Here is a 25,974-nt window from a genome sequence, read left to right on the forward strand (position 1 = left end):
ACAAAATGCTTTTTGGGTATATTCGACGCTATTGCGAACGAACGAAAATAACTGATAGGTTAACTAAGGTTTAAACCGCTCAACTTAAGCGATCATTACATATACTTAGCATAGACTTGACTTGACTTGGCGTAAACTTGGCAACTTAATCACGATTATACTCCACTTAGCGCATACAATCTGGCATCATAATCAATAAATGTCAATTTGTGTTACAAAATGTCAAAATGAAATGGAAACAAACAAAAGGCATCTCAAAATGTAAACGTCACTTAGAACCTACATAGAAAATCAAAATTCAACAGACTTCTAAGTTAAGTTAAGTGTTGCTAAGTTTTGAGTAAACAGTAACATGCAATTGCTATCATCCGGTGGAAAAATCCTGAGCCAGATAAATAATTTTGCATGTAAATGCAACAACCACGATTTGAGCCAGATAAATCCAGATAGAAGTCTGGTTCAATTTGTGAGCCAGATAATTTGTTAATTATTTCTTTTTGGTTTGGCAACGCTGCCTTTAATAAACCTACTTTTTCATAAATAGATGTCGCTGCTTAGCCTTTCGCCGTATGATTTAAATGGGCATCTGCCCATCACATTTCACGTGTGTTAAAATTTCACAACATCTGCTTCTCAAGTCTCTCAATGATCTAGAACATTCCCGTGAGAATTGAGCGTGAGCCGGAGCTGTTAAACTCACTGGAAGACGGCAAATGTTCATTCAACAGAACTGTAAGTGACAGTTCTCAAGTCAAGTCAATGCTAAATATCAGTAATGGGCCCTTTAAACTCCAGACTGCAAAATAACTTATTTTAAATAAGTTTAAGCGTAATTTGACTGACAAACTGAGTTGAACTTGTATTGCAAACTAGGCCTTAAATGAAAAAACAATGCATCGGAAGCAAACTTCATTAACCGATATGCAGCATTGCCAATCTACTAAAACACATTTTTGACGTTTCCACTTTGACAACCAGCTGACAGCCAAAAAAATTCGCCATCGGATTTGTTACTAAAAAACAGTTACCAAAAATGCCTAATCCAACAGCAGAGGAGATAGAATTTCTGCGTCGCCGACATGAATACACAGCAAAGTTGCGTGCGGAATACTTAAAACAGTCAACGAATCCCTACAGACATGCCACCGGCGAAGGTGGCACTGTGGTAAGTGTACTAAGTTGTCTACACATTGTTATGTCATCATTTGTATTGGGTTGAGTTGCTAAAACATAAAGAATGCTACATATTTCTCTTATTTCTAGTTCGATGCCGGTTTGGCACGCTTTCAAGCGATGCGTGTAAGCCACTATGAACACTTCAAACCAACTGGAAAATCTTTCCGTGTCGGCTTCTTCTCAGTCGTCTTACCTATTTTCCTATATGGATGGGCGTTAAAAACGGAGCGGGATGGCCGTGAAGCCAAGTATCGTACTGGACAAGTTGCATACAAAGATCGTAAATTCAAATTCATTTAAAGTGCTACCAGTTGCTTTGTTAATTTGATGCTGGCAGACCGATGAATCAAATACGACTTTTGAAATATGTGCATAAAGATTTTATTAATGGGTAATACATAGTCTTATTAAATGGGGAAAACTTTAACCCGAATGCAAATAAAAGTGGAATTCAATCTATTTCTATTCTAATTGTTTGTCACGAGCAATAACGTAATCTTCAAATTTAACCATGTAAGTGGTGCCTTTATGCCAATGTGCCGACACTTTGCACGGCTGCAATGAAAATGCAAATGTTCCTCTAACCACATGTTGAACAACTCAAATTATTTTTATATATACTTACAAATCCACAATGCGTTAGCACTGCCTCAACAATGCCTGCCGTAAAATTAGCGCAATTCAATGTACCTTTATCTTTGGGCACACTTATGAAGGCATTGACCAAGGGCTCCTTTTCTATAATGTAATAAGTGCGTTCATCATCATTTGCATGCTCCAGTTTCTCAGCTTCTTTGCCAAATAGATTTTTCCAAACAGTTGTCTTAACAAATAGTAACATTTGTGTTAGTTTAGTTTCACGTTTGCCATTGCGTTCGCGCATGAAATATAAATCAATAACGCGCGTACCCACATCTTGGCCTAGCTCGTGTAATCTATAAAGGAAATGTGGTTGATGTAAGAACAGTTAGTTTATTAAATTGGGAGTAAAAGTTTATATGCCAACCTATTTTGTAGCTCCTGCACGGTGCTCACTTGGCTCTGACAATATTGCACGATTTCACTGAAGAGCAAAGCTACGATGCTTTGTGAGACTTCAGTCTTACCTTTGGATAATGGCCGATCCAGTATGTTTGTGCGTGGACGCATTGTAGATATTTTCAGTGCTTCTAACTTTTCCATGATTACAGATAAATGAATTTACAAAAATGTTTTTGGTGAACTCGCACAATTTATTCTACCAACAAAAATATTTCTTGTTTTGCTATTCTTTGTTTTTCTTTTGGTAAACAGCTGTTCCAACTGCCATCGCTTGCTTTTCGGAACTCTGCCAAATGAAAACGAAAAGGAACCGGAAATGACGGTGGCAGGAAATGTTAAATTATGTATTTTAATGTGACTTCCGTTAAGTACAGTAAAGCTGAACCGACTACCCGTTTTCGTCCTTTCGGCTGTGTGGACGTGCAGTGTCATCCTCGGATCAACTGCAATAATTTTGGACTTTTTCGGTTGAGCTGAAAATTAAAATAGGCCTAAAGGTTGGCTTCTGTGCTGCATGCTGGCGTTTTGGCGGAGTTGGGAGATGCAATGCTTCCCTGACCTGGAGTTAGGGTGGTTTTTGCACTCCTAACACGAATCAGTGAAAATTAAAATCTGGCGTGGTGCCACATAAAGACCAACCGTTTTTTATATATGTAACGTAACTAACGAGATAGTGAAAAAAGACATGGCTACAAACCGCTAATTGGATTCTGAAATACATATTACTGATTTTGTGCTGGCGTGGTGTCACAAAAAAAAACCAAAAAATTTACATTTCGGGAAATAACGGAATTGAACAACGAAGATACTGTGAATAACGGAGAGAACAAGTGAAATGAAACGACAAATTGACTTTGAATAAAGCTGCAGACTTTGGTGCTTTATCGGTAACCGTATCGGTAACCTTATAACAGCTGATTCGACCAACCTTATGGGAATCAATGCAATCGATTATTGGTGCCGCTAAGGTCGTTTTTTTTTTTTATTTTTTAAGGTCGTAACCGTATCGTAGCTAACCAATTCGTTTTTGGTTTCCGTCGTAGCGATAAACAGCTGATTACGTTAGGGATACGACTACAGCGATACGACATACGGCACCAATGACTCCCGCTTAAAATTAAGATAACCTGGCATTTTAAGGGCTTTTTTAAGCACCTTGCCATTCGACGCTTGCCAATGCAGTGTCAAAACTAAACCGAAGGTTTAACGTGGCCATATAAATCGTTCCCGAGAAGGTTGGGCTAGCACCTTAATGGTGCTCTGTTACCGGAGCGTGCCGGATCTGTATTCGACAAAGGACTATCACATCGATAACACTCCCCAAAGTCTTAGGGGAGCAACCTTATCGCTACAACAACAACAACCATATGAACATTTCCAACTTCAACCGTAAATATCTCCTGAAATGCTTGTTTTCCGCCCTGGGATTATTGCTACCGATACTCTTCCGATATTTTTGGACACGTATTAGCAGTCGACCGCAGTTCTAGACTTTCTACACAGAAAAACTATAGATCTCCACGGAACAATATGAGGTACTTGAGGACAATACAAAGTACTTGCTGTCATCCAGCAACGTCACTGTTGATGGATATAAATTCGAGACTGTGAACGACTTCATATATCTGGGAACCAGCATTAACAGCGGAAACGATTGTAGCTTAAAAATCAAACGGAGAATAACTCTTATCAACAAATGTTACTTTGGACTGAGTCGGCAATTAAATAGTAAAGTTATCTCTCGACGAACATGAATCTGCTCGAGAGAGAAATTTTCCAAAAGATTTAAGGTCCAGTTAGACTTAAAGCCTCATTACCTTTAGCGCTATCATGTCCAAAACGAGTATAAGGTGATTTTGTTGTTGTTGTTGTTGTAGAAGTGTTTCGCCCCATCCAATAGGTGCGACCAATCACAAATTGTCATCAATGTCGTCTAACGGGAGTCCAAGGAAACTTGCTGTTCCAACAGGGTTGGACCATAATGAAAGAGGTGTTAGAGGCGTTGGTTTAACAATACAGTTAAAGAGATGGTTGGTACCATGTGGGGACACATTGCAAGCAGGACATACATTCGGTATGTCGGGGTTGATTCTGGATAGGTAAGAGTTAAACCTGTTACAGTACCCAGATCGAAGTTGAGCTAGAGTGACGCGCGTTTCCCTATGGAGAATGCATTCCTCCTCTGCTAGTGTTGGGAATTGTTATTTAAGTACTGGATTCACCGGGCCATTCCTGGCTTAGTGGACCGACGCCTGTTTGTGGATTTCACTGAGGACCTGCTTGTCGCCACTGCTTCTCATGCGCTCCCTTTTGGCATGCATCAACCGCGTCGTCACTAAAAACGTTATTTTACTCACCGCAGTCCAACATTGTATATCTCTGCGCATTAGGGGTACTAAATTCCTAATGGAACGCTCCTCTCCAAAAACTTCGTGTACAGTCTTTCGCCGTTGTTACGTTGGATAATAGTTGACGGGTAGCTGGGCTCGGGCCGCTGATGTTGGGATTATTCGCGTTAGGGCTCCACGAACGCTATGTACTTTCTCTCCCATCGCCTTGAAGAACTCCTTAATTGTTAGTTTTGAGTCAATGTTCACTCCTAAATATTTCAAGACAGACTTTGACTTTATTTCATAGTCTCCTATGGTTAGGACTATCTCATCCACAGTTCGTTTTGAGGTCACGAACACCACTTCTGTCTTATTGCTAGCCATTTCCAGCCCCATGTTCGTCAGCCATTACTTTTTTCTTCATGCTACTACTACAATATCATCTGCATAGTTGACAACGTGCGTGCCTCCGGGAAGGTCGATTTGTAGCACACCGTCATACATCGCATTGGCCCTGGAATAGAACCTTGAGCGACACCGCCGGTGATGGTGTGCTTTCATGGTCCCACATCCGTATCAAAGAGGAGTACTCTGTCCCTAAAATAGCTACCAATTATTCAAGAGCTCTACTGTTCAGTTACAATCATGGATAAAAATCGCATTGTTTCTCAAGTATTGCGTTACCTGCCAACTCTATCACTAACCATTCTGACATCGACCTGTGATTAAAACGCATTTAATTTTTCTGTTTCTGTTCTTAAGGGTTTTATTAAATTTTTTTATTTAAATACTTCTTTGTTACCACTCTTCATTTGTTCATTATAGGTTTAATGGATAAACCGTTATATTAATTATGATGCATATATTTTGTGAGGTTTTTTACAGTGTACACACACATTTAATAAAAATATTTAATGGGTGTGATTTCCCCAAAAATTTTTGGAATGTCTTCTCTATTTTGGAGAAAGCCGAAGGTAACTATGTATATAGTAAATATGCGGGTGGGTTCCGAAATGTGTATATAATTCACGCTTTTTCTTGATAAATATATTTCTAAACAATTTTGTCCTTTTTTAATTCATGAATTTTTCTATAACAAAAAATTTTGCATAACAAAAACGAAATAGCTGTAAACATTTTCAATAGGAATTTTATAACAAGTTTTTTTTGGGATTAAATAGTATAAACAAATATATATCTTTATATATGTATAGCATATCTTAAAATTTTAATGCGATACTGATTTTTTTTTTTTGCAAAAAAAGTCTTACTAACTTCTTATGTTGGCGCACAGTGACTCATATTGGGATAACTCAACTCCGAGTGTTCTTATGATTTTTGATGGCTTAAGGGCCCATTACTGATACTTAGCATAGACTTGACTTGACTTGAGAACTGTCACTTACAGTTCTGTTAAATGAACATTGCATGTTACTGATTACTCAAAACTTAGCAACACTTAGGGGCCCATTGCTGTTACTTAGCATAGACTTGACTTGACTTGGCGTAAACTTGGCAACTTAGCCACGACTATACTCCACTTAGCGCATACAATCTGGCATCATAATCAGCTTTGAAATTTATTTTTAAATAAATGTAAATTTGTACGACAAAATGTCAAAATGAAATATAAACAAACAAATGGCATATCAAAATGTCAACATCATTTAGAACTTACATAGAAAATCAAAATTCAACAGACTTCTAAGTCCCTATAAACGTATACGCCAAGTCAAGTCAAGTCTATGCTAAGTACCAGTAATGGGCCCTTTAATTGTCAAACGAGTTTTGACAATTGTACGAATAGTTGGCTGTTAATTTAAATAGCCAAACAATTTAAAGCATTGTGATGCATATGAGACATGGGCGCCACAAGTGTTGTAATTTAAATTTTTTGATTTTTTATGCGCGTTCTTTTAACTTTGTCTGAATACAAAGTTGGGATTAAATTCGGAACTTCCTGTTTAAATATTCCCTAAATATTTGTAATTAAAAGTAAAGTTATAACGAAAATTTTACCAAAACAGTTAAGAGCTTGTGTTTTAATTATTTTTTTGTTTCACTTCCACTTCCAAGGCCAGCTGGATTCCATAATAGTCCTACATATAAATAAAAAATTTGAGCTAATAAAAAGCCAGCAAATATTTCTATTCAAAAATATTTGAAACACACTAGAAATTGCTTTTAAGGGCGGTATCCACATCGCAAGAAATGAAAAATTCCAATCAGAAAAGACTCAAGAAAAAGTTCGTTTGCCGAATAATATCCAACGCGCAAGAAAATCGCCTTGTGCTAGCATTTTCCAAAGATTTTTTAGCAAACGTGCACAGGGAGCCCTCTAGTGGCATTCACTAACTTATAACGATGCGATTTGTTGAGATTTTAATTAACGATTTTGTCGCTAGCCTTATCGATTGTACTATTCACTAACTTAGTTTTAACGACTCGAAATAAATTACACTTAAATTTCGTTTTAATAGTAGAAAGGCAGCACAGCTTAACGAAACCTAAAAAATGCGAAAAGCACAAAAGGAATGCCAAAAATAAATAAATTCCGTATACTAACTGCTTCTAAAAGTCATTATTGTGCAAGTTTTTACCTATTTTAACAAAAGGTAAGTAAATGCGGTATGAATTTCTTTTTTTTTCTCTGTTGATTATGCAGTTATTCTTGTATCCCTTAATTGACCATCAAGTTGAGAAATAATATCATGAGCCAAGTTTGGGGTTAGTCGGTACAGCTTTCGAAACTCCGTTGCATTCAAGTGGAATGGCCGTTTATTTAACAATACAGCTGATCGTCGATAAACTAATATCGATACAAAATAGTTACTGAATAACGAAATCTTATAGTTATCGATTCCCAAATAAAGCGATGGCAAATGTCGTTAAAAAAGTTACTTAATTCCACTACTGGTTTCGCCAAGTTATATATTTGCGTCTCATTTGTGACGTTCCAATGAAGCGTGATCCAGATACGGATAGAAATTTAACATGCAAATGCAACAACAATGTGAACCATATGGATCAATTTGTTGTTGCATTTGCATGTTAAATGTTTATCGGTATCTGGTTCACTGTTCATTGGAACGGAAGGATTATTTCTTGAGCAACGACCCAGTAAGAACAGTCAGTAAATTGCAGTGATAACAATTACTGTATTTATGAGTTTTTTTGAATGTAGTTTGCAATTCTATTTTTTCTTTTTCTCATGCTTAGTATATTGTCTTGAATTTAAGTATATTTTGAACTCTGATATGTTAATTTAAAAAAAATTTCGCCTAATGCATTGCTGAATCTGACTTTCGTGTCTTGCAGGGGAGTGATGCCGCTTCATAGAGAACAGCAAGATAAAGGAAACTACTTGGCTGCCTAATATTTTTCACACAAGAGATACATACGAAATTTTTTCTTCAGCCTTTTCTTATGATGTAAATACTGCGCTTTAGGATAAAAATGTTGCATACTTTTGTACAAATTTAACAGAACACACATCGTTTTCTTATGATGTAAATACTGCGCTTTAGGAAAAAAAATGTTGCATACTTTTGTACAAATTTAACAGAACACTTGCTTTGCTCTTTTAAAAAATATTATAACGCATACAAATATTGAGCGCCTATACTTCAGATATTTGTTGCGTTCCAATGAAGCGTGATCAAGATACGGAAATTTGTATCGGTATCTGGATCAGTGTTCATTGGAACGTGAGAATTGTTTAAGCTTCTTTTTGTGACGTTCCAATGAAGCGTGGTGATACAGATACGCATAGAAATTTAACATGCAAATGCAAAAACAATGTGAACCATATGGATCAATTTGTTGTTGCATTTTCATGTTAAATTTTTATCGGTATCTGGATCATTGTTCATTGGAACGCGAGGTTTGTAGCGCTGCTAACTGCGTTTCACTATTTAAAAGGGCCAATTAAACTTCCTTAACCCTAACGCCATAGTCGTAACCATACCCATATCCATCTCCAATGTGATCGATTAATGGTGCCTTAACCTAAAAATCGTGAAAATTTCATAAAAATGAAGAAAACGCAAAAAATTACAAACCTATACCACAAAAAATAAGTATCTTAGTCAAAATGTATCCAAAACAATAAATTAAATCAACAAAAAGTTAATAAATTCTCCAACTCAAATATTTTTAGGTTATGGATATGGCGAAAAACCAAAAACCAATTGGTTGACTATGGTATGGTTATGGCGTTAGCGTTATGGTATGGCACCATTAATCGATTACATTGATTTCTATAAGGTTGGTGCGATCAGCTGTTTTGTCTGGTTATGGATAAGTCACCATTAATGGGCCCTTAAGACTGGTTTTTCTTCCTATGCCAAACTTTCTTAGTGAATGCGTTATTTTTAAGGTTTCTAAATTTTTTTAAATTTGCAAGTACCCTCGGCGTGGGGTTTTTTCATTTAATATTACTTTTTTATATCATATTTTATTATTTTATTTTCTCTAATGACTATGTGTTTGTCGCTGATTTCACATGCTCGATTCTGTTAGCAACATACTACATATGATATCTCAAATTGAATTTATTGCATAGGCAAAGCGCTGGGTTCTGGAGAAGTCGCACTCACTGGAAAATTTGAAAGTTACTGTTTCTGAATTTGTTGATTACTCTTTGCTCATTACGATTTGTGTCTACCAAAGAGCATAGACCACGATCCGTCAATATTTTAACTTTAAAATTGTTGCTTCTTATTTTATATTTTTCCGTTGTACCTTTAAAAAATATAACGCATCCAACAAGCACCATTCATGTGATTGACGCATATTTCAGTCCGGTTGGTATAGTTTAGTACACACGGATCATATGGCAAAAGTCCTTGTGCTCATGCCATGTTAAAACCCGCAGCGCTGCGCGAGGCAAGCTCATTGTGTTGTTATGCCATTGTAAATTGTATTTAAAATTTTCTTAAAAGTGTGAATGACCCGGTTTTCATACTTTCTGCATTTCTCGTTCATATTGTACGTCAAACATGTGGCAACTACTTTCCACCACACTTGACCGGCAAGAGCTCATTGTAAATGATCCATTACTGATACTTAGCATAGACTCGAATTGACTTGGCAACTTAAGCTGGAGACATTGGTGCTTTATCGGTAACCGTATCGGTAACCTTATAACAGCTGATTCGACCAACCTTATGAGAATCAATGCAATCGATTATTGGTGCCGCTAAGGTCGTAACCGTATCGTAGCCAACTAATTGGGTTTTGGTTTACCGTCGTAACGATAAACAGCTGTATACGTTAGGGATACGGATACGACATACGGCACCAATGACTCCGGCTTTAGCCACAATCACAAATCACACACACAAGATTGCGCATTGCGCATGTAAACAAAAGAGCAGCTGTTTTTTTATGGGCAATTTTTACGTCATTTTCCTTTAGCTCTTGTTTTTCTCTTTCTTTCATTCGCTCAAGCAGTCAAGTGTGACGTAACTGCGCAGAACGAAGCAATTTTGAACTCGTGAATACGCAATCTTCTGTGTGTGATTTGTGAGCCACAATTATACTCCACTTAGCGCATACAATCTGGCATCATAATCAGCTGTTTTCCAGGTTTGAAATTTATTTTTAAATAAATGTCAATTTGTACGAAAAAATGGCAAAATGAAATGGAAACAAACAAATGGCATCTCCAAATGTAAACGCCACTTAGAACTTACATAGAAAATCAAAATTCAACAGACTTCTAAGTCAAGTGTTGCTACGCATTGAGTAATCAGTAACATGCAATGTTCATTTAACAGAACTGTAAGTGACAGTTCTCAAGTCAAGTCAAGTCTATGCTAAGTATCAGTAATGGGCCCTTAAAGGTCTACAAGTAGGATATGTAGCTGCACGCACATACATAGCCACGCTCACCTGATAAAATGCTTGTTCTTGTTTGTTTTTTGTGGATGCTATTTGGCACTGTTGTACTTCTTAGGTCCAAAAAAGTGTAGTAGCTGCTAACGAAAACTGCATAAATTTTTGTTGATAATTGACAAAACGCGTCTTTTCATTTCTCTTTCCAAATTTTTGGACGGGTTATTGCAGTCGACCTCGGAGTCAAACTGTTTTTCGCAGAGTTCTTTTGAACGGGTAGAAAAACTTAGCACCCGTGTTTGTATTCTCAATGCTGGAATAACTACGCGTGCTCAGATACTCCAATTCAAGACTTTTGTATAATTTTCTGTAGGACCCATATAGGTGCACTACATTTTCATACTAAATTCGTTCAAAAAAATTTACCATCACAGCAACCCATATCTGATATTCCGCTCCTTTTTTTGTTTCCCTGCGTCACTTTTCACGACAGCAACCCCGGCAATTTTGACACTTCGTTCAGTGTCAACCGTATGTTCCACGCAGGTTCCACTGGGTTCCACGCTAGTTTGACACTGACCGAAGTGTCAAACTGCAGTGTGTTAGAAAGAGAAAGGGTTTCCATGGCATACATATCAATGGATAAGTTATTAAATATCAATCCAACAATTTTCTAATTATACTCTTTATAAAAATGAACCTCGAACTATTCCCTCGAATACTATAAATTATGCTCTCAAGCTTTGTGTACCACTTATTCAAGCAGGGTTAAAAATCGCGCAAGGCCTTCGGCGCACGATACTCATTATTTCAAGAATATGCGAATCGATATATTTAGCAACAGTTAATTTGAGACATATATTCTAAAATTTGTATTGTATAACTCATATACATACTTTCCGTATGCTGCTGAAGCTGGCTAATTCTGTTCCAGTAACTATAATAATATTTTTGAAAACTTTTTTGAAATGGTCGTTAGCGTATCGCGAGTGCGTATGAAGTGCACCAATGTTACTATTCTCACTTCCTTCGTTCTCCCACTTGCACTTTCCTAGCTTTATAATTTGTAAATATATGTAAACTTTTTTTTTTTGTTAATTAATGTTTCTTCATTTCATATGCTGAATTTGTTGCTATTTTGCACAACCTCTTGTTTATTTTGTATTGGTTTTCAAATATATGTTTAATTGCATTTTAATATATGTGACCCGGTCTATGAAAAGGTGGCTTATGACTAAAAAAACAGCAGTTTCTCGCAATTTCTTTTTTGAGTCATAAGCCACCTTTTCATAGACCGGGTCACATATGTATATATACACATTAAACACACTTTACTTTAACAGCATATCTGCGCATTGAACACAGCATTACTTTACATGTTAACGACAGCCGCATTCATGCAAATATGCTGTACCGGTCATGTTAATTCATACGCTCAAATGCTGTTTGCGGTACATCACATATGAATGTATGTATATCTTATCTAAAAATTTTTAGACACTTTCTATTGTACATAAATATATATATTTATATTTACTTGAATAAAAATAGTAAACACAGTATATTTTTCTTAAAGTTATAAACAGAATTAATAATTAGTAGTTTAATAAATGTTTTTAATTATTTGTTTTTGTAATAGTTAGTTGAAAATAAAAGTTTAAAATTTGTATGAAATAAAAGTTTTGTAATGTTTGCACATGAATTTTTTATATTAATGATTTGTTTAAATTTTTGTTGATTTCTTGCAAACATTTTATTATTTGCGTTTTTTACAAGCACTGTAAAGTTTTTATTAGTGCATACAGCTTTTATATGTTTTTCCTTTACTACTCATATAAGTATATATTTTAAATTAATTTTTGTTTTGTATCCCTTAATTTTTTTTTTTTTTTTGTAATATTTAAGTAGTTATACAATATTAGTATTAATTTAGTAGTAACTGTTTCTTTTTTGTTTTTAAATACTTACATACATTAATTGTTTATCAACATACACTTATTAGTACGAGTACGGCTTTTAAATTTTTCTTTTCTATTTTTAATAAATATTATATATATATATTTTTTTTAAATATATGTATGTATGTGAACAGCTAGGCAAAGCATGAGAGTCAAATGGTTTCTAAAAAAATATGTTAAAAAAAAAAATTTTCTAATAAAGCAGTTGACTGCCTGCTTTAATATTTATTTATTAATTTTCATTTACTTTGCGCCTAGCACAACGCTGGCCAACCCAATGCTTAAATTGCTTTTTAATGCGCTTTAAAGCGCGCAACAAAACGCGTCAATTTCGTTATAGAACAAAATTAGTTATGTTTATAAAAAACAAGTCTTTGCAGTAAAAATGTTTACTGCAGCAAACAAATTAAAAAAATGTTTTTTTATTTTATTTTTTTTTTTTGTAAATATTAAAATAAAAATATTTAATAAAACAAAAAAATTCTCAACATTAATTTTTTTTTTTAATTTTAAAATTTTATTTTCCAAAAAGCACAATTTGTGTACACCAAATTAACAAAAGAAATAACTTTGAGTCTTCTTGAGCCCTGTGAAGAGTCAAAATATCCCTTTTACATGAAAAATGTCCGTATTATTGTTTTATTTGTAATTTGTTTAATATTTTGAAAAATTGCTAAATTGGCGTTGCTTTGTTTTTTAAGCATTTTTTTTTTAGCAAATGGTTGTACCTCGTAGGCAAAAACGCGTAGTTGGTTTAAATATAACTTATTTATTATAAATATTTTTTTTTTTTATTTAACAAAAAAAAGTTTTAATTTTGTGTAGCATTGCTTACTTTATACTGCCAATTTGGAATTATTATTATTTTTTTTCACAAAACCACACGTTTTTTTAAACATGATTTATTTTGTTTTATATTTTTATTTTTCTAACTCATATATATATTTTTTTTTAATTACTATTTTTTATTAGCCATTAGTATTTTTTGTACGCAGAATTTCTCACTTATTTATTTTCATTTGTAAAATAGTAGCTTTACGACGACTTTTGTTTTTGCATTTTTGTTGCATATCTTTTATTTATTTATTTATTTTTTTTAATTCACAAATATTCATTTGCATTATCAATTGTTTCTGAATGTTACAGTTAGTTTTAAATTAATTTAAGCACGCGCCCTTTATGTTGACCAACACTTTAACATGCATGAGCAAACTAATTACTGTTGTTGTGTTTGTAATAGCTATAACTCACCACTCACATGTAATTATGAATTATGCTTTTTTATAGTTTTATAGGCTTCTTGAAAATATTTTTTGCATAATAATACCAAAATGTTGAAAAAGTAAAGCATAACAGTTTGTATATATGTAAGTAGTCTGTTTTTCACCACATAACATTAACAATATATTTTAAATTACATAAATTGTGTTAAAACTTTTTTTTTAAATAAGATACAAAACAATATTCAAAACCAGATTTGTTCATTTACATTTTCATTTGAGTTTTTTTTTTTGTTGCAAATTTTGTCTCATGGTCTCATATTTTATTTTATACACGCAAATTTGGAATTTCACCACGGCAAATCTTTAATTAAAAATTTTTAAATATTTCATGGTGAAATACCAAATTTATATAAAATATATGATTTCAAATGATTTAGCAGTTTTAAGCGCATTTCCTAGCTTTCAATAGTTTTATTTTGTTGATTCTTGCCATGCTCATTTTAAAAAACGTGTTTTTTTTTTTCAGAAAGTAATTTGGTTTTACCACTTTTTTCGTATTTTTCTTTTTTAATTCATTAGAGGCAGTTAATCCTCATTAAAACTTTTTGCTTGTCTTACAAGTCTTTTATTTCAGCTTTTCATAGTACTGAGTGCGCTCTGCACAAAAGATTTTTAGCGAATTTCTAATTTAACTTAGTAATAAATTAAAAAAATAAGTCATAAGTGGCACGATTTTTAGTGTTACGAGTGGAAAAAAATATTTGGGGGAAAAATGTATGTACGCGAAAAAAATTCAAAAAGTGCCGAACAAAATATTTTATAAAAATTTTAATAGAAAAAAAGCTTGTGAATTAAAAAAAATTTAAACATAAAACAATTAAAAGACAAACACACAAAAAATAAAAACAAAACAAAAAATAAAATGAAAAAAAAAAATAATATAAAATAAATCTAAATTACAAAAATTAAATTAAAAAAATAAGCTAAAGAAGTCTCAAGTGTATCCAGAAAAAAATTATAATAAACTTAACCTCAAACTGGCTTATAAGGACTGTTTTAAACATCAAAAAATAAAAAAATTAAATTAATTTAAACATAAAACAATTAAAAAAAAAAACAAGAATAAAATTTAAACATAAAACAATTAAAAAACAAACGAAAAAAAATTTATAAATAATAATATAAAATAAATCTAAATTAACAAAAAATTTAATTAAAAAAAAAATAAACTAAAGGGTCGAATGTATCCAGAAAAAAAAATTATAATAAACGTAACCTCAAAATGGCTCATAAGTACTGTTTTAAACATAAAAAAATAAAAAATAAAATTAATTTAAATATAAAACAATTAACAAAAAAAAACAAGAATAAAATTTAAACATAAAACAATTAAAAAACCAACAAACAAAAAATAATAATAAAAAAAATCTTATTAACAAAAAATTTAATCTAAAAGATAAATTGAAAAAGTCTCAAATGTATACAGAAAAAAAAATTATAATAAACTTAACCTCAAAATGGCTTATAAGTAAATCGGCTGTTCCTATTAACTCTAACACACCCGGGTCTCGAGAAACTTGAGTAGCTCGATACTCGTTCGTTGCGCAACTACTGAAATGTTTGCTTAAAACTTACAAGCTTTGAATTGCAATCGGCATTGCTCTAATCGAAAAAGCTCGATATGCTCGAGCTCAAGCAAATTTTCGTATAATGAGCATTGAGAAATTGTTATAAACTCGTTGCTCCAATACCCGGGCTGCTCGAAAATGTGCAAACAAAATTGAGCGCTCTTGTTCCTACACACATTTTTGTACTCATATTTTGGTTCTTTTCTTTTTTCTTTTTGTTCTTGTACTCTATTTCGAGGGGAAAAATTGTATTTGCAGAAGAAAAGCTACTTTGAAAGAAAAAAAAAAAAACTTAGTCAATTGGTAATTCAAAAAGTTTCATATTTCCTTTCAATAATTAACGCACATGATAAATGAATATAAATATGAGTATAAATAAAGAAATAAATTTTTAATAAAAAATTATTTTTAATTTTGAAAAAAATAGAATACATAAAAACAATTATAAACAAAATAAACAAAAGTGAAAATTGCATAAAATTATAAATATATTCTAACGAGTCTGTAAAAAACTTTTTTTAATAATATATTGTACATAATAATATATATATAATATATATTTGCATAAACAATATATAAATGCTGCCATAACTGCTTAAGACACAAAATTTTACTGCAAAATATTTACAACTTAAAATTTAATTTTGCTTATTAATACATACATATATATATAAATTGCTTAAAACTAATTTGACAGCAAAAAAAAAGCTAACAAAAATGTTTGCTGCACATTTCACTTAATTTGTTTAACTTATTTCTTAAACATAAAAATAAAGAAAATATATATTTTTTAATATAAAAAATTAAAAATAAAAACAGTTGAGGTGGAATTTTATGGTTTTCTCTTTGTATCAAAAAAAAAAAAAAAAAAAACGGCAAAAACCTAACAATGTGTGCCTTTTTCTGAAACTTTTTTTCAAAATGATTTAATAAATAAAAAAAAAAAACAAATTCAAATAAAAAATAAATGCAAATGGACTTTTAAAAATTACATATTTGTACTTAAGCCGCATTCATTATTCAAGTCCGGTCAAATTTACTGTTTACACTATACGCGTAAATTGAGAAAAACGAGTTAAATGTAAAAATAAATTAAGCCCGGATGTGGACAATGAATCCGCCTTTATAGGGTCCAAACATGAGTGTGTCTGGCGCGCAAGTCATCTGTGCACGTGGTGAGTTGCCGTCAAAATCCAACTTCATTTTATTTTTATGAGTTATACTAAAGTAGTTTCATTAACACGTTAAAACTCACGCTTGACTCAGACTCATCTTGTGTAGACTCTATTACAATTATAAAAATCAGTACTGCTTACATAAGCGCTAATAGTAAACAAACACAAAATATATACAAAAATTGTCAGCTTTATAATTTCATATTTGAAAAAAAAAAATTAAAATAATAATGGTCCGTAGTCATTTTGTTGTGCTAACGGACGCGCTTGCTGTATGGTATAATGTAATGGCGTATGCAATTGCAGGTGTTGTTGCTGCTGCTCTTGTGCTTTCTGTTTGCTTTTCTTTTTCTTGCCCTTACTTTGCACTTTCAATTTTTGCTTGACAATTTTTTCTTGTTGCTTAGCTTTTATGATAGCATCATCACTGAGATGCCATTGTTCGAATTGTTGTGTTAATGCTGTGCCACCAGCACTAATTTGCCGCTTTTGTTGTTGTTGTTTTTTATTGTAAGCATTATAATTATAGCTGTAATTATTGTAATTAAGTTTGTTGGAATTGTAGCAATTATAATGATGATCATCTAAATCTCCATAGCCATTGTAGTAGAAATTCTCAGAATTCATAAAATCATCATCACCACCACCACCACCACCACCACCACCACCACCACCACCACCACCACCACCACCACCACCACCACCACCACCACCACTACCACTAAAATCATCATCCACCTCATAACCGTAAAAATAGCCTTTATCGAATTGTTTTTGTAATCGTCCCTCCAAATGTCAGACTTGTGGTTTATGTCGACCGCCGCACACGCCGCATGATACTCCCAGCCAATGGCAGGCGCGCAGCGGCGGATAACACCAAAGGCAGGGTACGAGCAATGATAATAATGTTAGACCAAGCCAACTGTAAAATAAAAAAGAGTAAATATTTGTAATAAGTGTTTTACGAGATGACGCTGATTTACTATTGTAAACACGTCTTTTCTTATTCACTGGTTTATCGGAAGTGCACTCCTCTTTATTTATTAGGGCTGCCAACTGGAGTTATTACACTATGCGACAAAATCAACTTTTTTTCTGGGTATTGGACCAAACCAACTTTTTTGAGGAGATTGGGGCTTAAGCATAAAAAGTACTATCTCCGTTTTTCGAAGTTAGCCTCCAAAAAATAGATATCGGCTTTCGAAGTTCGAAATTCTACATTTCGAAATTTTATTTTTATCGTCAACGCGTTCAGCAAATTAAAAAAGTAAAAATGTAGTCATGGGCCGCTCTTTTCCCTTATTTGAAGGTTTGAATTCTTTTTTTGAGACATTTAGTAAAACAGCTGTTATACGAGGTGAAAAGTCAGATAGTCCCATGATGGTGGCTACTACTTCATGTCTGCAAATACTCTGCACTGGAATTGCTCGTAGTGTAATTTTTCAAAAAAAGAATTCGGCCATTCAAATAAAAGAAAAAGGCGGCCCACGACCACATTTTTACTTTTTTAATTTGCTGAACGCGTTAACAAAAAAAGTAAAATTTTGAAATGTAGAATTTCGAACTTCGAAAGCCGATATCTATTTTTTGGAGGCCAACTTCGAAAAACGGAGATAGTACTTTGTCTACATAAGCCTCAATCTCTACAAAAAAGTGGGTTGTTTATTTATTTATTTAATTTTATTTTTTCGAAAAGTCAAAAACAACAATGGTTCTTACTGACTAAAACGAATAACTAAGCCTAGCTACAAAACAGAGTTAAGTAAATTAAGAAAAATAGACTTTGGATAAGAAAAATCAAGCATAATAGAATTCGAGATCTCATTAAGTTCACGTAGAGAGCGCGACAATGGAGCATTTTTCGCATAGTTAGTAGATTTATATTTAATATAAAAGGGATTATGAGAACGAAGAGACCTCGTTGGAATAAGAAAATGAATCACGTGCAGTAAAGGGGAGCAATCAATATATCCATTAACAACTCCGAAAATGAAAGACAAGGAAAGGGTTGGACCTTCTGAGCTCTAATGGTTTCAAATTAATTAGCAGTAAGCGGGAATGATAAGAAGGGACTGGGTCTGAGAAATGTAAGGATCTTAGGCAAAATTTTGGGAAGGTCTTTTGTACTCGCTCAATCCTGTCGATTGCAAAGTTGTGATAAGGTCTCCAAATAAATGCAGCATATTCCAGTTTGGAACGAACAAACGATGAGTATAGTAATTTCAAGGTATAGGGATCTGAGAAGTTGGTGCTATTACGCCTAAGGAAGCATACGCCCTTGACATAGTTAATATGGTTATTGAAAGAGAACGAGGAGTCAAAGATAGCCCCTAAGTCTTTAATCTCATCAAGGAAGTGAAGGGGAGTACTCGAGATAGTATATATATTTGGTAAAACATTGCGAATTTTGAAAAATGTGACATGAAAGCACTTGTTGAGATTGAGAGATAGACGAGAATTACGGCACCAAATTGCTAATCTATCTAAGTCTTCTTGGAGACGCTGAGCGTTATCACTATTTTTAATACTGGAGAAAACTTTTAGGTCATCAGCGTAAAGTAAGAACTCCGATGACACAAAACAATTTCCTATATCATTGATGAATAAAATGAAAAGAAGAGGACCTAAGATGCTCCCTTGGGGTACCCCAGAGGTGGCAGTAAAAGAGTTGGAAGATACACCCTCAATAGACCCCATGTTGCGTCTGTTACTTAGGTAGGCGTACAACCACTTGAGAAATACAGAGTGAAAACCGAGGGAAGCGAGTTTACGTAGTAGCATATTGTGAGATACCTTGTCAAAAGCTTTAGAGAAGTCGGTATAAATGCAATCAACTTGACGGCTTGAAGAGAACGCATCAATGCAATATTCACTAAACAAGGCTAAGTTTGTGACGGTAAACCTCCCTACAACAAAGCCATGCTGCTTTAGTAGTAACACATTTTTTGCGGCAAAATACATTTTATCCTTAACAATCCCTTCCAAAAGTTTAGAAATGATAGATAGCTTAGATATTGGCCTATAGTTAGAAGCATCATTCTTTTGCCATTTTTCAAAATTGGGTAATTGTATGCAAGTTTCCAGGCATCTGCAAAGACACCAGAACTAAGAGATTGATTAAACATGGCCAATAGTGGGGCTACAATAGCAGGACAATTTTTGAGGAGATCGGTACTAAGACCATCACGATCAGTCTGAGTAGAGTTTTTCAGACTATTGATACCGTTAATAACGTCGATTGTGGTAAGCCGTAGGTTATTGAAATTCAAGGCTGATTCATGGTCAGAATGACAAACATAGTTTGGTAAAACAACCTCATCAACTGTGAAGTTGGATTGAAAAAATTTGGCAAATAAGTTTGCAATGTCTACGGCGGAGGTAGCAAGTTTATCACCCAGGCAAACAGCAGCACGCACCCCAACACCATTCTTTTTGGATTTGATAAAATGCCAGAAATTTTTGGGATTAAACTTAATATTTGATTCAACCCAAAGTATATATTTATTATACAGAAATTTGTTAAGGCAGTTAAACTTCTTAGATAGTTGGGTATAAAGACCAAAATGGATTTGATCCATGGATTTCAGGAATTTTTTGTGCCACTTATTTCGCTGATTCTTTAGCCTTTTCAGAACATGAGTATACCAGGGAATCTTTTTAATAATTGGAATATTCTTCGAGCAAATACCCAAGACATGTGACGTAAAAATAGTGTAACAATCATTAATATCCCGCCCAAAAAAAGAGCGTTCCAACAAGTGTTTAGGAAACAGGCATCAAGTTTTGGGAAGTCGCAGGACTGAAACTTAAAGGATATTTTGTTGTCTAATTTAAACGCACAAACTCGTAAAATTCGACCTTCAGACACAACGGAACATGATGTCGATCAGCAGGTGAAATAGGAAAAGAACATTCGGATATTGTTGTATTGATATTTGTACTAACGAAGGCGAGATCAAGAATTCTATTGAGCTTGTTAGTAAAACTATTAATTTGAATAAGATCAAGACTTAAGATATTGTCGATACAATAAGATTCAGTCGCCGAAGTAATATTAGTTGGTATCAAATCAAGTTTAGAGTAGCTTCCACACCATGCTACATTGGGAAGATTGAAGTCTCCAAGAACGCATAGGTGATTTCCCGCTAACTTATTATGCACAATATTTACAATGTTATCAGTATGTGCTTTATAAATATCAGACGTACTGCCAGGGGGTATATAAGATCCAATAATATATAACGATCCGTAGGTTGACGAACCGTTGATGCATATACACATTTGATCCAGGATAGTATCAGGATTATTAAATAGATTTCAAAGGACCTGAAGCTACGATGCACAGCAATTAGTATACCGCCTCCTAACGAACGGCCTGTTTTATCAGCATCCCGGTCCTTGCGAAAAACGTTGAATAATTTAGAGTCAAAAACTGCATAATCATAAAAATCTGGATTAAGCCAGGTTTCGATTAAAACAAAAACATCAAAATCCAAGCTCGAACTAAAGGTACGGACTGCAACGCATGCCACCCATATTTTGAAAATAAATCTTTAAGTCCTTATGAACGCGATGGTCACCTAATTGCTAAACCTCCTTGTTTACAGGAACTGATCTTCGACGATTGCGAAAGGCTGTAGAGTCACGTCAGCCGGACAAAGCGCTGGATTTATAACGCTGTTCAAAAGGGAGGGCGGGACTCCAAGTTTAAAGTTAATTTTCTTGAGCTTGTCTGTTTCGGCATCCTTTTTAATCAAACGGAAACAAACAATTTGACTGGCGTCAATTTTAGCGTTTTTAGCTACATAAGCAATTAGACTGATGGCTTAAAGGATGAGAGATGGATCCATTTCTTCGCAGTTACTACCGCAAGTTCAGTATTGGAGTTCTCACAAATTATCACGCCAATGGTACCCATGCGGTTTTTCGGCCTGCCATTAGGGGCGGGTTTTGGATTTAATGCATCAGAAACATTATCAACCGCGGCAGACAAAGAATTGGACGATTGGCGAATATTAGTTGAAAGCGTAGTTTTCACCGTTGCAGATGGGTTATTCCCAGTATTAACCGGACTTTTAAAATTTTTTCAGGTTATTGTGCTTGTTTCTACGTACATTAGTCCATTGTGCGAAAGAGCTATTATTGACGTTAGCTGCGTCGCTAAGAGGGTTAGATGCAGCTAATTCAGTAGAGTTCACAGGTAACGCGACAGTTGAGACAGTCGCAGCAGAGATGTTGACAGAGTCCGTGGCAGCAGCAACGACAGCATATGAAAGAGGGCCAATAGGCGAGGTGAGCAACGATGGCGAGAAAATAGTTGATATTTTATCAGTAGCATTGACATCTACAGAAGCGAGAGCGTGTTTATCACTCCTAGATGAAGATATGTGCGTAGGTACGACTGATATAGGCAAATCTCTGGCAGCGGCATCAGTCGAGCCAAGAGAATTTGTAGCACTAATAGATGTATTGGCATGTGGGAGTACATTGGTACAAGAACAATTTTTGCATTTGCGAATTACTTCTATTTCTTTGCGATAGCGAGGAGACAGCTAAACGTAAGTCATCAACGCAAAGCTTACTATGCACGGAGCGAACTTCAGCAAGAATCGACTCTGATTGGACAGTAAGTGAGTTAATGTCGTCGCGAAGAGAATTAACGACAGCAACAAGTTTGTTGTTTTCCTCTTTAAGAGCGGCGATTTCATCAATAGCATCTCTATTAATGTCGGCATTGCCTATTGATGGTTGAGCAGAAATGTTGTTGGTGTTTGTAGGAACAACCGCAACGGCAGCACTATTAAAGTTAGAATCATCCAAATTGATGGCGAGTGGTGGTGAGCGGAGAGAATTTCGACGGGCATTAACACAGCCACAACAAATGAAATCTTGACCGCTCTTGAGTAGATAATTAAGATCAGCTGGGCGGATTTTAACACATTCTAGGTGGTAGAGTTCATTGCACTTGGCATACTGCACTTTCGAATGCGTTCTCTCAACCTTATTCGCACACAAACATGGCATTGTTGGTTGGGAGTATTTATTTAATTTTTAATTATTAATTATTAAATTTATATAATCACTATCCCATTAATAATTATCATATATTTTTAATATAAGATTTTAAGAGTCACTATCTCATTAGAACACATGTAGGCAAAAAATGTAAATAAAAACTATTTGCAAAATCACAGATGTAAAAGAGCAAATAAAAACACGTCCACGATGAACGACAGTTCTACACTGGGTTTGGTCCAATACCCAGCCGGCTATTGCACAGTGTTATAATACTAGGCCCATAATATACGAAACTTATACTATTAACTAGTATAAGAGTTTTCAGCTCGGCCAATCTGACAAACCACGATCATAGCTATCTCGACCGCTTAGGTTTAATTTATTTCCAAAGGGTCCTGCAACGTGTTGTTCTGACGTAGGTAGAACTGTTATCTTAACTGAACCAAGTTCGATTACGACGAGCCTCCACCATGCCGTGATATGGCAATTGCGTTAACTGAAAATGTTCAATGTTTCAAATATCGATCATTTCCTAATACCTTGTGAACTACATAAGGACCTTTGTATCGAGGCACTAATTTTTTATTGGCCCCTAAAGTCGTATCAACGAAGTATACTACCTCGTAGTCTCACAATCTTCTGTAGTTTGCCGTCACAAGCCGTAATATTGTCGGGTTTTCAAAGCATCAAAGCAAAGAGGCAGGTTCTCGTATGGAAGTTAAATTTCGTTCAGCATCTGGTTGTAATTTCAGTATACTCATCACAAGATGATAGCATACTCGGCATCAATAACTTTTTACACCAATCGGAACTTTTACTAACATCGTCTTAAGGAATCTGTTCGCTCCACTGAAGGCAAACGGGCGCCTGAGGAGATACGACGGCAACCTTCACGTGACCAATATATATTTCCTTTAGATTGTAAGTTTCTGAATTCTAAAGATGCACTATAAAAGTGTGTGTGCTTTTGTGAGACCACGAAAGCGCTCTGGACCATAGAATGCTGCTTTAGCATGCTCCTAGGCTAGGTAGTCTGCAATCCATCCGTCAACCAGACCTCTGACTGAAGTTCAGGATATGGATGCCCTGTTTCCCAAAGAGTTCTGTCCACAGTGGACAACTCAAAGTTACGTGAGAATCTAAAATACTATCCTTTGATCTGTTTGAATGACCTGAATTTAAAACGCAAACTTCCTGCTACACCTTTTCCAGTTTAAGTTCAGAAATTTACAACTCAATTACAGAAAATTGTAATTCAGGTACAGAAAATTACAATTAAAGTTCAGAAATTTACAATTCAAGTTCAGAAAATTACAATTCAAGTTCAGAAAATCCAATTTAAATTCAGAAAATTACAATTCAAGTTCAGAATTTCCATTTCAAGTTCAGAAAATTACAATTCAAGTTCAGAAAACTACAATTCAAGTTCAGAAAATTGCATTTCAAGTTCAGAAAATTACAATTCAAATTTAGAAAATTATAAGTAGGGTGTTATTTTTCAAAAGTTATTCCAATTCATACTACGTATTGTAATACTTAAATGTTATTTGCGGAAGTGTTGATGCTTCCTTGCCAATGTTGGCTTGGATATACTGTACCCCAAGTTGTCTCCAAGGCGCGTACATCCCTAGCTAAGAAATCAAACGAGCTAAGAATCAAAACGCTTGTGAACTTTAGAATATAGCTGAATGTCCTTGTAACTGACCTCTTATGAGAGGGGGAGAGAGAAGAGAGGAAGCGGTTTTTTTCGCTATCTCCTTCATGTGAGCAAACTTGATTTAAGTGAGTTAAGAAGTCCAATGCTTTCTTTACAGATAGTAGGCCTTCATATCCTTGAATCAGATTATTAGCGTTAACATTTACCATGTTATATACTTTAATTGCCATTGCGTGAAAGAAAAAATTCTTGACAAACTTTCTGAACTTGAATTTTATTTTCTGAACTTGAATCGTAATTTTCTGAACTTGCATTGTAATTTTCTGAACATAAATGTATTTTTCTGAACTTGAATTGTAATTGGTAAGATATCTAGCAAATATTAGAATGCCGGCTTGTTTACCCTGTAATATTGGCGAAAGCTAATTGAAAAAAATATAACTTGTTATTCAAAAGTGCTGAAAATAGTAATCTTTAGCTTACAGTGGATCATTTAGCTTCAAAGGGTTAGAACTGTCCCTTAATTGCCTCCGAATCGCTTTCACATTTATATTCTCCTCGCGCTCAATCAATACCAACCTAAGTGCAATACCAAACACTATTTTATAAATTTTTTATCTCTGTTTTTGTTGTATTTTAAGAAAATATATGCTTGTTTACAAAATTTACACATTTGCAAGTAAATTATTTGTTCACTGCTAGTTCACAATAGAGCATTAGCTGTTTCGAAGTGAACTTTTGTTCGCCCGAAATTGCCGATAGGCGGAAAAGTTCAGCCGAACAAAAAAAGTGAAGGCGAACACTTTTCCGCGTGAACTTCGCGATAAGGGTGATTATGTTTTATCAATGCAAAAAATTGCAAACAACAGCTCAATACGAGATAATGACTTAGTCGAATTCATAATTGAAGGGCTACAGAACAAAAGTGCGTGCGTGTCTGTACTATACAATACAAATACTCTCCAGAAACTGAAAAAAGCAATACCCAAGTATGAGAAACTCATAGGGAACGTGAGCGGCGGTCAAGCAGCAAAACCCGAACGCGGTTAACAACAACTAGATAGGTGCTATAACTGTTCTGCGTACGGTCACTTCTCAGCCGACTGCAAAAAGCCGAAGAGTCAAAGAGGTTCCTGTTTCAATTGCGGCGATTCAAACCACTTATTCGGAAATTGCCCGAAAAAAGCGGTTGGAGCAGTTTTTGAGGACGGTCATTGGGACGAAGTAGATTGCAAAGGATCGGTAAGTGTTGTTTTGAACGGATCTTTCAGAACATGCCCACAATTTAGTTTACTTTCTTGCATGTTCGATACGGGTAGCCCTACTAATTTTATTAGTCGATCCCTCGTTAAAGGTGAGCAAATCGAAAAGAGGCCGAATAATTTTAGAGCGATAGGCAATACGAAATTGAAGTGCTGTGGTCAGATAAGACTAGCTACAAAATTAAATAATATCACTAAGTGTTTGAGTTTTCATATTTTGGAGGATGGCGCTATGCCATATCCAGTTATACTAGGGAGGGATTTTTTACGTTCATTTGAATATATCTTTGTACAAAATCTAAAGAAAATAAAATTGAATTAAATTCTGACATGAATAAAAACGGTGGGCAGACTTCTGAAATTAACGATAAACAGCCGGGTAATATTCCAGTAGATATCAGTTTTCAGGAAATTTTCAGTATCGAAACGGTCGGAAACGAAATGGATGTTAACCCAACATTGACTTTTAATTTGAAAGAAAAAATTCGACAAATGATAACGCAAACATATTCAAATAATACGTCCGGTAGATCGGTAGAAGTTGACTATAAGGCGCATATTCATTTAACTTCCGAAACTCCTGTATCGTGCTCTCCAAGGCGTCTCTCCTTCACGGAGAAAGCTAAGGCAGAAAAAATTATCAATGAACTTTTAGATCAAAAAATTAT

General features: G+C 34.5%; 3 protein-coding genes across 3 annotated transcripts in view; 1 reads left to right on the forward strand and 2 right to left on the reverse strand.

The window, feature by feature from the left end:
• Window positions 1-867: 867 nt before the first annotated feature.
• Window positions 868-1,635, forward strand: ND-B15 (NADH dehydrogenase (ubiquinone) B15 subunit). The gene is made up of 2 exons (XM_067777429.1): window positions 868-1,165; window positions 1,264-1,635. Exons 1-2 carry the CDS (start codon window positions 1,034-1,036, stop codon window positions 1,474-1,476), a joined length of 345 nt encoding a protein of 114 aa, XP_067633530.1. The 5' UTR covers window positions 868-1,033; the 3' UTR covers window positions 1,477-1,635.
• Trs31 (trafficking protein particle complex subunit 31) lies at window positions 1,534-2,493 on the reverse strand. The gene is made up of 3 exons (XM_067777428.1): window positions 2,183-2,493; window positions 1,802-2,111; window positions 1,534-1,731 (listed from the first exon to the last, which is right to left on the reverse strand). Exons 1-3 carry the CDS (start codon window positions 2,356-2,358, stop codon window positions 1,639-1,641), a joined length of 579 nt encoding a protein of 192 aa, XP_067633529.1. The 5' UTR covers window positions 2,359-2,493; the 3' UTR covers window positions 1,534-1,638.
• Window positions 2,494-17,052: 14,559 nt separating this feature from the next.
• The window catches only part of Spred (Sprouty-related protein with EVH-1 domain), an 87,265-nt gene continuing 78,343 nt past the window's right edge, over window positions 17,053-25,974 (reverse strand). Inside the window, exon 9 of the mRNA XM_067771357.1 lies at window positions 17,053-17,291. Coding sequence (XP_067627458.1) covers window positions 17,165-17,291 — 127 coding nt within the window. The 3' untranslated portion in view covers window positions 17,053-17,164. The remainder of the gene's footprint in view (window positions 17,292-25,974) is intronic.

The sequence above is a fragment of the Eurosta solidaginis genome, chromosome 3 (assembly GCF_040869045.1).
Source record: "Eurosta solidaginis isolate ZX-2024a chromosome 3, ASM4086904v1, whole genome shotgun sequence".
NCBI lineage: Eukaryota > Metazoa > Arthropoda > Insecta > Diptera > Tephritidae > Eurosta > Eurosta solidaginis.

What these genes read in the sequence shown, in the direction of transcription:
- ND-B15 (XM_067777429.1), top strand. Translation starts at nt 1,034, where the DNA reads ATGCCTAATCCAACAGCAGAGGAGATAGAATTTCTGCGTCGCCGACAT. An exon ending in CCGGCGAAGGTGGCACTGTG is followed by an intron (nt 1,166 to 1,263) that starts GTAAGTGTACTA and finishes TCTTATTTCTAG; the next exon opens with TTCGATGCCGGTTTGGCACG.
- Trs31 (XM_067777428.1), bottom strand. Translation starts at nt 2,358, where the DNA reads ATGGAAAAGTTAGAAGCACTGAAAATATCTACAATGCGTCCACGCACA. An exon ending in GTGCAGGAGCTACAAAATAG is followed by an intron (nt 2,112 to 2,182) that starts GTTGGCATATAA and finishes TTTCCTTTATAG; the next exon opens with ATTACACGAGCTAGGCCAAG. An exon ending in TGCTAACGCATTGTGGATTT is followed by an intron (nt 1,732 to 1,801) that starts GTAAGTATATAT and finishes TTTTCATTGCAG; the next exon opens with CCGTGCAAAGTGTCGGCACA.